Source organism: Anticarsia gemmatalis, chromosome 28 (assembly GCF_050436995.1).
Source record: "Anticarsia gemmatalis isolate Benzon Research Colony breed Stoneville strain chromosome 28, ilAntGemm2 primary, whole genome shotgun sequence".
NCBI lineage: Eukaryota > Metazoa > Arthropoda > Insecta > Lepidoptera > Erebidae > Anticarsia > Anticarsia gemmatalis.
This window is the reverse complement of record NC_134772.1, coordinates 4,174,205-4,188,992: the sequence shown is the minus strand read 5'-3', so window position 1 is coordinate 4,188,992 and position 14,788 is coordinate 4,174,205. Positions and strand designations below refer to the sequence as shown.

General features: G+C 36.7%; 2 protein-coding genes across 5 annotated transcripts in view; one reads left to right on the top strand and one right to left on the bottom strand.

Annotated features, from left to right (window-relative positions):
* Positions 1 to 14,788, top strand: part of LOC142984778 (osteomodulin-like) — a 443,673-nt gene that overhangs the window by 413,090 nt on the left and 15,795 nt on the right. The window lies entirely within an intron of this gene.
* NitFhit (ntrilase and fragile histidine triad fusion protein NitFhit) lies at positions 5,088 to 14,545 on the bottom strand. 4 transcript variants are annotated; one of them, XM_076132778.1, is made up of 11 exons: positions 14,410 to 14,545; positions 13,062 to 13,238; positions 12,463 to 12,621; positions 11,343 to 11,538; positions 10,741 to 10,873; positions 9,781 to 9,999; positions 8,612 to 8,812; positions 7,219 to 7,333; positions 6,325 to 6,402; positions 5,778 to 5,863; positions 5,088 to 5,285 (listed from the first exon to the last, which is right to left on the bottom strand). In XM_076132778.1, exons 1-11 carry the CDS (start codon positions 14,416 to 14,418, stop codon positions 5,168 to 5,170), a joined length of 1,491 nt encoding a protein of 496 aa, XP_075988893.1. In that variant the 5' UTR covers positions 14,419 to 14,545; the 3' UTR covers positions 5,088 to 5,167. The 4 variants fall into 4 exon arrangements, with proteins under 4 accessions (XP_075988893.1, XP_075988897.1, XP_075988894.1 ...); XM_076132782.1 differs by having other exon boundaries at positions 13,062 to 13,233; positions 14,410 to 14,522; XM_076132779.1 differs by lacking the exon at positions 14,410 to 14,545 and adding an exon at positions 14,212 to 14,338.

The following is a 14,788-nucleotide window of genomic DNA, read 5'->3' as shown; positions in this document are numbered from 1 at the left end:
TATAACTATATTACGGTATATAATTATATCCGGTATATAAATATAAAAGTGGTCCCGGACTAAGAAAAGGTTGGGAACCCCTGGTATAGATACAATATGTATGATTATTGTATGGAAAGTCACCCAGTTATTGCGTCATTAAACATGTATGAAACAAGTTGATTATTAATTCATGTACATAGTTAGTTTCATTATCGATTCAGTTACAATACAGTTTGGGTTGTGTAGTAATTTGTTTGTTAGAGGCCCTTGTTGACTTGATAGAAGGTAAACAGAGCAGGTTTTGTTAATAATTCATACATACATACATACATATGTACATACATACATTAAATACATACATAAAATCAGGCCCTCTTCCCATAGGGGCAGGCGGAGACCAAAGACCGCCATTTGATACGATCCTCACAAACTTCCCTTGCTTTATTCACATCTTTTCACTGGATGTCAATTTATCTATATAAATATGTATTTACAAGTATATAAGTATGTTTATCAGTTATTTGGTTACACACATAGTACAAGCTCTGCTTAGTTTGGAATCAAATGACCGTGTGTGAGTTGTCCAATTATATTTATTTATTTTCATATATCCTAAGGAATAATAATATAAAATTACCCTAAGTCTAGGCCCTGAGTCCACCACGCTGGCCAAGTACGGGTTAAGGACTTTGCATACCTTCGAGAACTCTTTTAAAGAACTCTCAAGCATGTAATGTTGCCTCACAATGTTTTCCTTCACCGTTTGAACAAGTGATAATTATTTCTAATACACACATAACTTCGAAAAGTCATTGAATACGTGATGTCTCGGGTACGAACCCTCAACCACTTGCGTGGGAGGCGCAACTTAAACCACTCGGCTATCATTGCTCTTTATTAAATTTAAGTTTATAAATAACTAGCATTTGACCTTAATTTTCCCATTATGCGTGATTTTCCAAATAAAGAATAGCCTATATCCTTTCTCAGGTATCAAAATATCTCCACACCAAATTTCATGCAAATTGGTTCAGTAGTTTAAGCGTGATTGAGTAACAGACAGACAGACAGACAGAGTTACTTTCGCATTTATAATATTAGTATGGATTTTATTACTGTTAATACTTACACCATTGCACAAGGCTCTAGATAAATAAAATGCAGCCTAATCTGTTCAAAATAAATGCTAACTCTAGCTAAAGTACTCCTACAAATCGTTTAGCAAACCGCTGACTATGCATTTTTGTTCTTAAATACCTCTAACACGAAATCATTCTGTAAACTATTCCCTTGAGATACACTTAAGTCTTACTAGGTGATAAATAAGTCGTTTGCCACGCCTATACGCTAACCATACATTGAAGCTACTGAGTGTTAAATTTTTGTACGTTTGTGAAAATCTTTGACAGGTTTTAAATGCGAGGATGTCGTTTAAAATCTAAATAAATATAACTCAAAAGTGACTGACTGACATAGTGATCTATCAACGCACAGCTCAAACTACTGGAGGGATCGGCTTGAAATTTGGCATGCAAGTAGATGTTATGACTTATAGGCATCCGTTAAGAAATTAAGTTGATCAATTTTAAACCCAAGGTATAAAATAGGGGAAGAAAATTTGTATAAAAAAATGTGTCAGTCACACACTACGCGAACGAAGTCGCGGGCAAAAGCAAGTTCAAAATAAAACGCCTTTGGTATGAAATATTCTTAATCAAAGATTTTTCGTTACATCTGAAATTCGGATCTATCTGAAATGTAGACAAATTTACATATTTTTGAGAACATCTCAAGAACTATTTAGATAACAACAAAGAAATGAGACTTTGTTGTTGATTATAAAAAGAAAATAGAAAAAGCAAACACGAATTTAGAACCTCCACCATATTTTAAATCAGTTAGAATCATCCATATTTTTTCAACCATTGATTCGTAAACGATACCCTATCATCAAAGCACAGCTTACCTTCGCTTCGCTAAACTGCTCGCCGTAAGGTATTCACATCTTTACCGAATTCTATAGAAAATATTATCCCTCTACACGTTTAGGGCGTAATAAAACCCTTTAAAAATAACTCTCATTGTTCAGGTGTATTGAAGTTTTCTTATTCGTTATAAGTTGGGACTTTGAAAAACGTTTTAAAAAAGGTTTTTCAGAAACTTATGCAAAGGTTTTCTTTGTATTATTTTTAAATAAGGTTATTTTTGCATACTTAAGCTTGTAATGTAGTTATTGAGAAGTTCGTAGCTAAGTAACAACTGCCGCCCGGATAGATCTTTAAGGTTAAGCTACGCTTCGCGACGATGGTCTGTGGATGGGTGACCAGATTTTACCTGCGTGTTTTGGAAGGCTTGTTAAATTGTGAGTCGCGGCTGTCATATTCGAAGTTATTCGACATTAATTACCAATAGTCAGAAGCTTGGAAGTTTGACAACCAGTCTTACTGAGGAGTATCGTGTTAAATCCAGTAAAATACTGGCTGGTATTCAGTTGCATTCGGTATGACTTGAAGTTGTCTTCAACATAACTGGACAACACGTTTTTCTTTCTTTTTACACATACATAAAAATAACAACAGAAGTAGGTATCCTAATTTACTTGAAAATAAGCTTCCAAGCCGAAAAGCTATTTTCTCAGCCGATATTCAGAACAAAGTCTATCCAGAATTCTAGATACCCAACCCTTTCTTAGCTAAATCGATAATACCCTACTGTATACCTAATACCTACGTCACGAACCCTTCACAGAGGGTATAAATATTTCCACCCCGTCACGAGTAGACCCAACTATTTGAAACTACTTATTTATAGGGAAGGGAAATTGCTTTTCAAAAAGGATATAGAATATTTTTTCGGATATTCAATTTTTTTGTGGTGTTGAATTTTTCAGGATTTTGACCCCTGTTAATATGTTTTTATGTTCTCTGCAAACAATTTACTTGGGAGGTAAATGAACTGTAAAGAAGCCACTTTATAAAAGCAAGTTTTTTTAAGCCATTTCTGTCCTATTGCTGGGCAAGGATCTCCCTCCAGAATGAAGCAAGGGTTAGACCTTGAGTCCACCACGCTGGTCAAGTACGGGTCAAAGACTTTGCATGCACTTAAGAAATGCGTTTAACAACTTTTTTAGGCATGCAGGGTTGCATAATGATGTTTTCCTTCACTGTTGGAACAAGTGATAATTATTTCTAATACACACATAACTTCGAAATGTCATTGGTGTGTTGCTTCGGGTTCGGACCGTCAACCACTTACGTGGGGCGCTTACGCATCAACCACTTTAAGTACTATGTATTTTATAAAATATTCACAATAACAATGTCAACAACAATGTCTTTAACTTGACATTAAAAGTTCTCATGTCACGGAAATTCTTTGAATGTTGGATAAAAGATACAATATTTTTAAGATTATATTTAGGACTACAAAGTTACAAATAGCCGAAGTGAGATTCATATACGAACAAGTTTTAAAATTTTTATTTTAGTCTAGTTATTGAGAAGTGGCTTTTTCTTGATTTTAACAAACAAAAAACGCATTTTCAACCACATAAAACATTACTTCTACACCTAGACAAACTGAGAAGTTAAAGCTGATCTTCTAGGGGTCACGCGCTGACTGATCTAGCTACTACGCGTCGTCTTGTAGCCCGATTTTCTATGCCTACCCTCATTTGATATTCACTAATTCTACATTGTTAGAAATTGACAACACTTTGATACACAACACTAACAATTTTAAACTCTCGCGACTTGTACACATAATATTATAACGCAACGGATCTAAAACGCGATTGAAAATTAAAGGTTAGGATACCTTATTCGTTCACCCGACGTTTCGATCGAGCTACATCGACCGTGGTCACGTGCTGACTGATGTGGCTGTTAAATGTCATCTCCTTATGGTCTTTCTACGCATACCCTCACTTAGTCTTCATTATTTTTTAAATGTTACAAATTGTCGGTACTTTGACACGCAACACTAACGACATCTTCAAATATGTAATGGTATTTTGCTAGCAGTCAAATCAGCTACTCTTTATGAAACGTCAAAAAGTTTTTTTTGTATAGAAATGCTGATGACGTCACAAGTAAATAATTTTCGTCGGGATCAAATGAGTGATTAATACAATAATTTAAAAATATTAAAAAATAATGTAATAATTAAATATTTTGTAAATAATATTACAAAATATTTAATTCTAAGCTATTGACATTTATTATTTATTTGCCCAACTATTTAATTTTTCGTTAACCATGTTCAAAATCAAAATAAAAAAATGTATTTTTTTTAAATTACGTAATTGTATAATTAGTTTTTTTTAAAATATCTATACTAATATTATAAAGCTAAAGTGTGTGTAGATAGTCCATTTATCGAGGAAGGTTATAGGCTATATATCATCACGCTCCGACCAATAGGAGCAGAGCACCAGTAAAAAATGTAACAAAAACGGGGAAAAATTTCACCCATGCTCTCTTCTGACGCCAGCGAAGTTACGCGGGTCAGCTAGTTCATAATACAATATACAAATGCGATAGAGCGTGTGTATAAAGGCAGACAAAGACTATCATAAGTGCCAGCATTTGACCTAAATGAATAAAAGATTTGATTTTGATTGCGGCATCTCATAAAATACTTTCGGATACACCCACGTCTCGTCCCTAGTATCGAAAGGGACAGTAATCGGATATATGCGATAATGCGACCTCTCCAAACTTTATTGTATGTGTAACGACATTTTCACCAATTTCTTCCTTTTATACGAATTATTTAGTTATAAGTGATTGAGTTAGCGCGCTGAACGTTTTCTGAGTATATAATAAATTTAACCCATTATTGTCCCACTGCTGGGCAAAGGTCTCCTTCCATAATGAGGGAGGGGTTAGGCCTTGAGTCCACCACGCTGGACAAGTGCGGGTTGGGGACTTTGCATGCCCTCAATAAATGTATTAAACAACTTTTAGGCATGCAAGGTTTCCTCACAATGTTTTCCTTCACCGTTAGAGCAAGTGATAATTATTTCTAATACACACATAACTTCGAAAAGTTATTGGTGTGTTGCCTCGGACAATTATTATACAGAAAATTCTCAAATAAAACAATTTATAGTTCAACATAATAATTATATTTCTCTTAAATTACAATTAAATCATACTTTGTGCTATTAAACTTAAATAACAAATTAGCTAATATTTTTGTCCTCTTCTAACAGTATCGCCATCTCTTTTCTTAGTGTGGCGGCTTCCTCTTCCATTTCTTGTTGAGACCTTGGCGGCTTTGAAGGGTGGCCGGCTTTGAACCTGGGAAACATTGAAATTATAATAAATAATTACTTGTTAGATTAGATTTTTATGTCAACTTATTCCGTAAGGATTAATTTGAACGGGAATTTTACATACAAACAAACTATGGGCGCAGAATTAACGTATACTATAATATATCATCACCAAAATTTTACCAAAATAATTTGCCTTAGCAAATAAAATAATATTAAAATTTTATCTAATCTATCTTGTCTTCTACATAAATTTACAGTATATATAACTATAGTTATCTACATAACTTAAGGCAGTCAAGCTGTAATAAATGTAAGCATGGCATAGTAAAATACTGTTTCTCCACAATAAACAAACAGCCAAATCAGTCCAGCACTTTTGAAGAAGTTAGTTGACAAACTTTTATAAGGAAGAATTGTATTATATAGGAACGGAAGTCTTTTTCTATAATTAGGTATTTGCATTTATTAATTATTTCATTTGTGCCGATGCATATAATAACATAACTATACTTACTGATCATGTTTAGCCAACTCCAAATAAATGAGGTCATTTTCAATAAAATCTCCTTTCTTTCTTGGCATTATATGGCAGTGCAGATGCTGAAAAGTTACAAAAATATATTAATAAGATGTTTTTTTTTTATAATAACAACTCCCGCACTAAGACTTGCTCTTGTGTCGCGGGGACTTTTACAAACATACAAACAACGGACACAAAGTACAACCAAACCCGAAACAATTATTCGTGAATCGTTCAGTCAGCTCCAAAAGTAGCTGATCATACTCAATCTTTTGAAACCCTATATACTGAAGTGTGCACATTATTCCATGGAAAAAACATTTGCCATTGATTAAAATGTTTTATTATATCTGTACATAGGGTTTCAAAAGATCGAGTATAATCAGCTACTTTTGGAGCTGACTGTACAAATAATTGTTCCATGTGAGAATCGAACCCACAACCTCCCTATACACTGGTAGTCACGTGGCGACTACCTTAACCACTGCGCCACGGAGGCCATCAAAAATGTTTAAATAATAAAATTCTGTTTTATTCTTACTTTAACCGTTTGTCCCGCATCGGGTCCGTCTTGTATAGTCACTGTACATGAATTTGTATTGTGTACTTTCTCCATTAACTGAAACAAACAAATATATATATATCCATACTAATATTATAAATGCGAAAGTAACTCTGTCTGTCTGTCTGTCTGTCTGCTACTCAATCACGCCTAAACTACTGAACCAATTTGCATGAAATTTGGTATGGAGGTATTTTGATACCCGAGAAAGGACATAGGCTATATATCATCACGCTACGACCAAAAGGAGCAGAGTACCAGTAATTAATGTTACAAAAACGGGGAAAAATTTCACCTATTCTCTCTTATTGGACGCAAGCGAAGTTGCGCGGGTCAGCTAGTATATATATATATACATAAAATAAGGCAGTACGCATTTAATAACTGACTCTAGTTTATTTATACACTAGCTGACCCGCGCAACATCGCTTGCGCCACATAAGAGAGAGTGGCTCAAAATTTTCCCCGTTTTTGTAAATGGGCTATCTAACACTGAAAGAATTTTTCTAATCGGACCACTAGTTCCTGAGATTAGCGCGTTCAAACAAACAAACAAAAAAAACTCTTCAGCTTTATAATATTAGTATAGATTGGTAATGTATGCGACTAATGCGTACCTATATACCAAATATCATCATAATCGGTTTAGTAGTCTTTGCGTGAAAGAGTAACAAACATCAATACATCTCACAAACTTTTGCATTTATGATATTAGTAGGAATAGGAATTAGTAGGATATGACTTACCCGGAGAGCGGATGCGAAACGGTCTTAAAGTCCTTTAAGTCCCCCGAAACCATTCTTAACTAAACCCGAATAGAAAACATATCAGACCAGTGCCGATCAGGGTGACATAACAACAATAAACACGTACCTTTTGCACTAATCGCACAGTCTTATAAAAGTCCTGAGCTTCTTCGTCAGTTAGATCACTGTTCCTCTCAGCTAGGCGCAGAGGCGCCACTAACACATGCCCTGGGATAACACATCTGAAACAAAAGAACACATAATATTGTCCTAGCCAATATAGGTATCTACGGCTATCAGTCTCAACTGGCCAACGGTTCTTCTTCTTATCGTATGGTTGGTGGTCAACCTAGTGTCAAAGTTGTTCAAGCCGCCCGAAGGCATTTGACGTGGCTTTGGCCAACGGTGCATGACTTTGTTTATAGTGTCCAAGTGTGTGCACAATACACAGGTACACTCTCTATTCCATCACTCTCATAGTTTGGTGGGACGGATAACCGACACGACCAGTGAGAGGTCAGGCGCAGGACCGACGGCTTTACGTGCTCTCCGATATATGGAACATATTAATTTATGTATGTACTAGCTGACCCGCGCAACTTCGCTTGCGTCACATAGGAGAGAATGGGTCAGAATTTTCCACGTTTTTGTAACACTTCTTATTGTTACTCTGCTCCTATTGGTGGTAGCGTGATGATATAAAATGTGTTTTTTTTTTTCACGAAAAATATTCTCAACATTATTTATATCTCTTAATATAACGAAGTCGCGCTAAGGCATATCCGCCATTAAAACAGTTGCCATGACAACGGAATTTTGTTAATTCAATGTCATTATAATATTGATTATTCGCGACTTCGATCGCCACCTGAGTTTTCCCGGGAAATGCGTCATTTTCCCGGGGAAAAAGTAGCCTATGTCCTTTCTCGGGTATCAAAGTATCTCCATACCAAATTTCATGCAAATTGGTTCAGTAGTTTAGGCGTGATTGAGTAGCAGACAGACAGACAGACAGAGTTACTTTCGCATTTATAATATTAAGTATGGATGTACTTTAATAATAGTAGTGAGGAGCTCGTAGCAAAGTAACAAACACAGCCGCGCGGATCGATCTCTGAGGTTAAGCTACGCTAGCCGAGGTTGTCCTGTGGATGAGTGATCGTATTATACATACAGAGTCTCTCTGTGTTCTGGGAGGCACGTTAACTTGTGAGTCCTTGGGTAATTTATAAAGATCTTTGACAGTCGTTACCAGTAATCAGAAGCTTGAAAGTCTGACAACCAGTCTTACCGAAGGGTATCGTGTTATAACCCAGGTAAACTGTGCAACTTTTAAACTGTGTTGTGGAGGACAGATAGACAGTCGCTCCTTGTTAAACACTGGTATTCAGCTGCATCCGGTGAGACTGGAAGCTGACTCCAACATAGTTTGGAAGAAAGGCTAAGCCATGAGATGTATGTATGTATGTATAAATGTATGAATGTATCTTTGTATGAAATGTATGAATAAAAAATCTTACCTCAAATTAACAAACGCATACGTCAACGCAGACTTATAGAACACGCAAGAGTCACTGACGGAGACATGTCCGAACACGTGCGCGGGCCCCGCCTGCGGGCTTGTGGTGCTGTGCGGGGAGCCCGTGCCCGCGGGGGGCGACCCGTGCTCCGGGAGTAACGCTTTACGGAGGCTTAGGTTGTATAGGGAGTAGACGTTCGGTCTGGAAATAAAATAAATCAAATATACCTAACTAGCTGACCCGCGCAACTTCGCTTGCGTCCAATAAGAGAGAATGGGTGAAATTTTTCCACGTTTTTATAACATTAATTACTGGTACTCTGCTCCTTTTGGTCGTAGCGTGATATACATATTCTTTCTCGGGTATCAAAATATCTCCATACCAAAATTCATGCTAATTAGTTCAGTAGTTTAGGCGTGATTGAGTAGCAGACAGACAGACAGACAGAGTTACTTTCGCATTTATAATATTAGTATGGATGATGGGTCTGATTCTGGTCCCGATCATGGTCTCAATCATTGTTTTGATCGGGTCCTGATCATGGTCTTGTTCATAGTCCCGATCATGGTCCGCCTTGAGTCTTCGTTACAATCAGCTAGAAATTTCCCCAAGGGGCTTTTTTATTTTTGATGTAGTCATCTAGATTTGATTGTCTAGTAATTGAGATTGTTGTGATAATAGGTCAATCATGATCATGATCAGTGGAATGATTGTGGTCAACATGTAATCATAGGTTGCTGAATGGGCAACATAATCTATACTAATATTATAAAAAGGAAATGTTTGATTTTTTGTTTGTTTGTTTGCATTGAATAGGCTCCGAAACTACTGGACCGATTTCAAAAAATCTTTCACCGTTGGCAAGCTACACTATTCCCGAGTAACATAGGCTATGTTTCATTTTCAAAAAAATTAGGGATGCTTATTAAAATTTGAATAATCTAACCCAAGGTGTAAAAAAATTAACAAAAAACTTCCTTCAACTCCGCTCGGCTAGCTATGCGTTGAAGAGGTACTGGAGGAGAGTCAACGTTGTTTACAGGGATTGTTATATAAAGTCGGTTATGATCAATCTAATCAGTGATCACAGTTCTGATTATGGCCCTGATCATACACCTGATCATGATTATGATTAACGTTCTGATCGAGTAAAATATTATTATACAAACCTCCTATGTTCAAAAACAGGCATATTTCGTCTCACATCTTTCAATTTGTCTAGGTTTATCTCGGCTATCTTATAACAAGGGGAGACTTCGCCACAGTCAGTTAGGACTTCGCCCCAGGGGTCTACGCAGAGCGCGTGACCGTAGGACTTTCGTTTAGCATTGTGAGCACCGGACTGGGCCGCCGCGATTACGTAGCATTGATTTTCTATTGCTCGGGACCTGATAAATACAAAAATAGTCAGAAATACTGTGCCTCTAGCAAAAAAGGGTATAAGTCCGATTTTGTCAAAATGTTTTAAAGTATAACAAAATGTTCGGTTGGTCCTGCGGGCTTATCACGTATCTCATTTGACAACTAGTGTACGTCAAATTGATGCTCACTATTCAGTACATTGCTGCTTTGACGTAACGTGTTAATCACTTCATTCTAAGGAAGAAAGCAATGTACAGTATAGTGGCTTTCAAATATTTGACAACTGATATACGTGATAGCCCCCCTGGTCTTTTTTCTGAAAAATCTCGAAATTACATGTGTCTGAAATACCCACTTTTCGCCATTAACAATGTTAATCCCATGTAATAAGAGGCGAGCCTTTTTGCCATATACCGGGCACTTAAAGTAACTCCGGGATAGCCACTAAAAAGGTCAATAGAACTTTACCTAACCCGGGGATCGAACCTCATGGTCAGAATGTTTCGAGGGTTCCCACTGCTATTTTTTTCTCCCGCACTAAGAATTGCTCTTGTGTCGCGGGGACATTTACAAGCATACAAACATCGGACACAAAGCACAACCAGACCCGAAACTATTATTTTTGGATCGCACAAATAATTGGGAATCGAACCCACTACCTCCAGACGCAATGTTATCTGTGTGGCCACCACTGAGCCACGAAGGCTTTACATTTTAAGAAAATATTTTTTAACAATTTTACTAACCCGGGTATTGAACCAACTTACCTTAACAGTACATGCCAGTGCGCCGCGCCAGTTGCTTGAGTGAATGCCGACGGATAAGTCAGTACCTCTGCTTTTAATATACTTAATGCTGTACTTAATTCGGGAAAACGCATATCGTAGCAAATAGCTAAACCTAGAAAGAATTATTATGAGTTATTCAGGCGTATAGTTTGCGACGAAGTTTACGACAGTTTATGTCCAGAAATCTGCAAGTCGCTTTAGAGTTACCGGAAAAATGTTAGTATAGAAATCTTTTGCGTATAGTTGGCAGCAAACTTTATGCTTTTTGCTAGCAACTTTATGCTGTAGTCTTAGCTGAACTTCTAAAGATAGTATTTCTATACAGCTGAAATCATGTGGGTAACTTAAATCAATTCTACTTGATTTAAGTATTAGATTTGACGCATAAATAATTTATTTCAAGTTAATAACAAAGCTAACTCAATTAAATATCACTTTTGATATTGCTAAGAGCAAATTTCACACAAATAACAAACTTTACAACAAGTATAATTATATACAGCTAAAAGTATATAACAAACTCTATGCTGCGGCAATAATTTGCCACAAACAATACGCTACACAAAAAGTAAGCTACTCACCAACTTTCCCAATATCAGTATCCACAGGCGTTACAATATGATTCCCGGCCATAGAGTAATCGCTCTCTTTTAACCTAATGTTTCTCTCTGGTATTTCAACGTCGAATAGATGCAACTTCCGGTATGTCTGCACTATGGTACCTTTGTTGTCTATGATTATGTGTGTGTTGTAGGTTTTTGAGGAGTTTTCAGGGTCCTGCAGAAAAACAAACGATATTATTACCCTACTAAATATAAAAAATTAAATAAATTTTTTATCCTACTTATCCTACTAATATTATAAATGCGAAAGTTTGTGAGTATGTATGGATGTTTGTTACTCTTTCACTAAAATATTACAATGAAATAAGGTATGTAGGCATTTGAAAACCCAGAATAACACATAGGCTACGTTTTATTCCGGAGTTCCCGAGGGATCGGGATTTACAGGGGAATAACGAGAATTTCCACGAACGAAGTCGAGGGCGGCCCCTAGTTACAAATAAAATCAACCCTTTTCTTCCAATTATTTTGGAGTCAGCTTCCAGTCTCACCGGATGCAGCTGAATACCAGTGTTTTACATGGAGCGACTGCCTATATGAACTCCACAACACAGTTATCTAGTTTATAACACACTATACCCCTCGGTACGACTGGTTGTCAGTCTTTCAAGCTTCTGACTACTGTTAACGACTGTCAAAGATCTTCGAAAATGACAGCCGGGACCCACAATTTAACGTGCCTTCCAAAACACGGAGGAACTCGTAATATCAACCTAACTAGCTGGTTTAACCTCAGAGATAGATCCGCGAGGCTGTTGTTACTAAACTACAAGCTCCTGGTTTATCAAATACCATACTAAAAGACAACTCCCGCACTAAAAATTGCTCTTGTGTCGCGGGGACTTTTACAAACATACAAACAACGGACACAAAGCACAACCAGACCCGAGGCAAATATTTGTTTATCGCACAAATAATTGCTCCGTGTGGGAATCGAACCCACGACCTCCCTATACAATGGCGTGGTGACCTATACCACTGCTCCACGGAGGTAGTCTTTGTATCCCAGGATTCTTTTTCACCCATTTTTTGAGTCGCAGGTAAAACCTAGCAGCTATAAATCAAGTATATTACTAACCTTTTCATGAATCCCTCCCATAGACAGCCAAACATCGTGTTTCGCCGCCAACTCTCTATACTTGGCTACAGTGGCGCCACCTATGATCGGTTCAGCTGATTCTAACGTGTCTTTCTTGTTATCACAGATATAGTCGCAGGCTTCCGGGAAGAAAAGCATCTAGGGAATAAGATCGTATGATTAGTGATCAACTTAGTGCCAAAGTGGTTCAAACCGCCCGAAGGCCTTTGACGTGGCTTAATGACTGTTATCTTAATTGACAACAACCGGGACCGACATTTTACGTGCCCTTCGAAGCATAGAGACGCTCAGCTCAAATACCAGTATGCCGGTCACCCATCTATAGAATGACCATGCCAACGGTTGCTAAACCCACAGATAGTTTACCGACTGGTGAGCCAGGAAAAAAGAGTGGCCAGGAGTTTCTTGCCAGCTCTTCTCATTGGCCCTACCTTCCGAACTGGCGGTAAATTCACTCTCTGTATCATTGACTATCATAAGTGTCAGCACTTGACCTAAATGAATAAATGATTTGATTTTTGAGCACAAACTGGCTATGAGCGCCTCAACAAAATCATAAAGGTTAATTTCTATCGTACCTTAACATCCTCCTTAGCGGCATCACTAATTAATTGACTAACAACCGTCATATTAGCTTGTTTGTCCGCCACCGATGTCATCTGACACACAGCTATCTTTCTACTCATCGTGCTGGTACTAGCCTGTCGTGATATATACGGTCTTGATATTCTTATTAGGAGGTTGATGCAACTATTCTGGAAAATAATATAACTAGATTAATAATGTTATGTCCTTGTAGTTAAGACAGTAGCCAGTTTTTGGCGTTTCTTCCTCTGTGGAGCAGGGTTTAGTTTAGGTCATCATGCCGCTATGATTGGGTCGGGAAGTCGTTCGATTCCAATATGTAACAATTATTTGTGCGATACACAAATAATTGTTTGAGGTCTGGTTGTGGTGTTAGTAAATTTGTAAAAGTCCTCGCGACAGAAGAGCAATTTTAAGTGCAGTAGTTGTCTTAAAAAAAAATAGAAAGAAGTTTTTGGAAACAACCGTGCAGTACTTAGTTTATAGTATCCAAGTGAGCACAAAACACAGGTTACACTCTTTAACTCATTACTTTTATATCCTAGTGGGAGGGATAGGCACAGGGTAAAAGTCTTTAATTGCACAGAGGTCTACAATCCTAAAGTTCAGGGCAGGGAAGCAAGGGAAGTTTGTTAGGTTCAAACCAAGTGGCATTCTATGGTCTCACCTACCCCTATGGGATAGTTATGTGATATTATGTCTGTATGTATGATTGTACGTACATTAAAACTACCACATTAATATTATTAATGCATAAGTAATATATTCATAGATACAGTTAGTCTGCTTATCTGTTACATTTTCATAGCTAAATGGCTAAATCAATTTAGATGCAAATGAATACATTGGTAGAATGATTAAGACTGTACTTATTCAGGACATAGACTACTTTTGTAACTAAAGAAATAATAGCAGCAGTAGCTACAATTTATACAATAACACAAACCCTTTCTCCGATCAATATTTGTTTTATTCATTATCATGAATACACAGGTACACACAGATCTAGATATTGTAGATAAATAAGATAAACAACTCATAAACGCAATGACATTATCATTACCTGTCTTAAATTGCAGAAAACTAAAGAGGAAAATCGAAAATTTCACTAATATTATACTGAATTAAATAGACGAGACTTACTTTAGCGGTTAGTGTAACAAGTAGTTTTACCGTGAAATATGCAATGAATACTATCAAAGCTTATCTTTATTGACCTTTTGAGATGTTAAAGAAACGATAAGAATATTTCTGCTTTAAACACAGCGAGAAAATTAAAAATATTTCAAGCATAAACAATCTTACGTACATAACCTCAATTTGTATGAAAAAGAAACTCACCCGCATCATAGACCTTGTAAAACAAAACAAAGGTTTATTTGTGAAAATAGAATTGTTTTTACGACCGGCTTTGTTATTTTTCGTCAACTTTTGCGTTTAAAATTCGCTCATTTTGACAGTGACATGACAGCTGATTATGACAATAACAATTGCGGAACGCTACACGCAGAAACCTGTAACATTCTGTTTACGAGTAAAACTCCAGTAAAAACCAGGATACCTAGAATTTTATTATTTTTTACGATTATCTGACATATTTTACCCATCTTATTTGGAGAAATAACAATAATATCAATTTAAATTCTGTTATAAACGCTGTTAACATTGCTAAAGTTGTAATTAATACTGTTTCGTTTAACAAAGTTTCCGAACGTACACT

What these genes read in the sequence shown, in the direction of transcription:
- NitFhit (XM_076132778.1), bottom strand. An exon ending in CCGCTAAGGAGGATGTTAAG is followed by an intron (nt 12,622 to 13,061) that starts GTACGATAGAAA and finishes CTTATTCCCTAG; the next exon opens with ATGCTTTTCTTCCCGGAAGC. An exon ending in TGGGAGGGATTCATGAAAAG is followed by an intron (nt 11,539 to 12,462) that starts GTTAGTAATATA and finishes GTTTTTCTGCAG; the next exon opens with GACCCTGAAAACTCCTCAAA.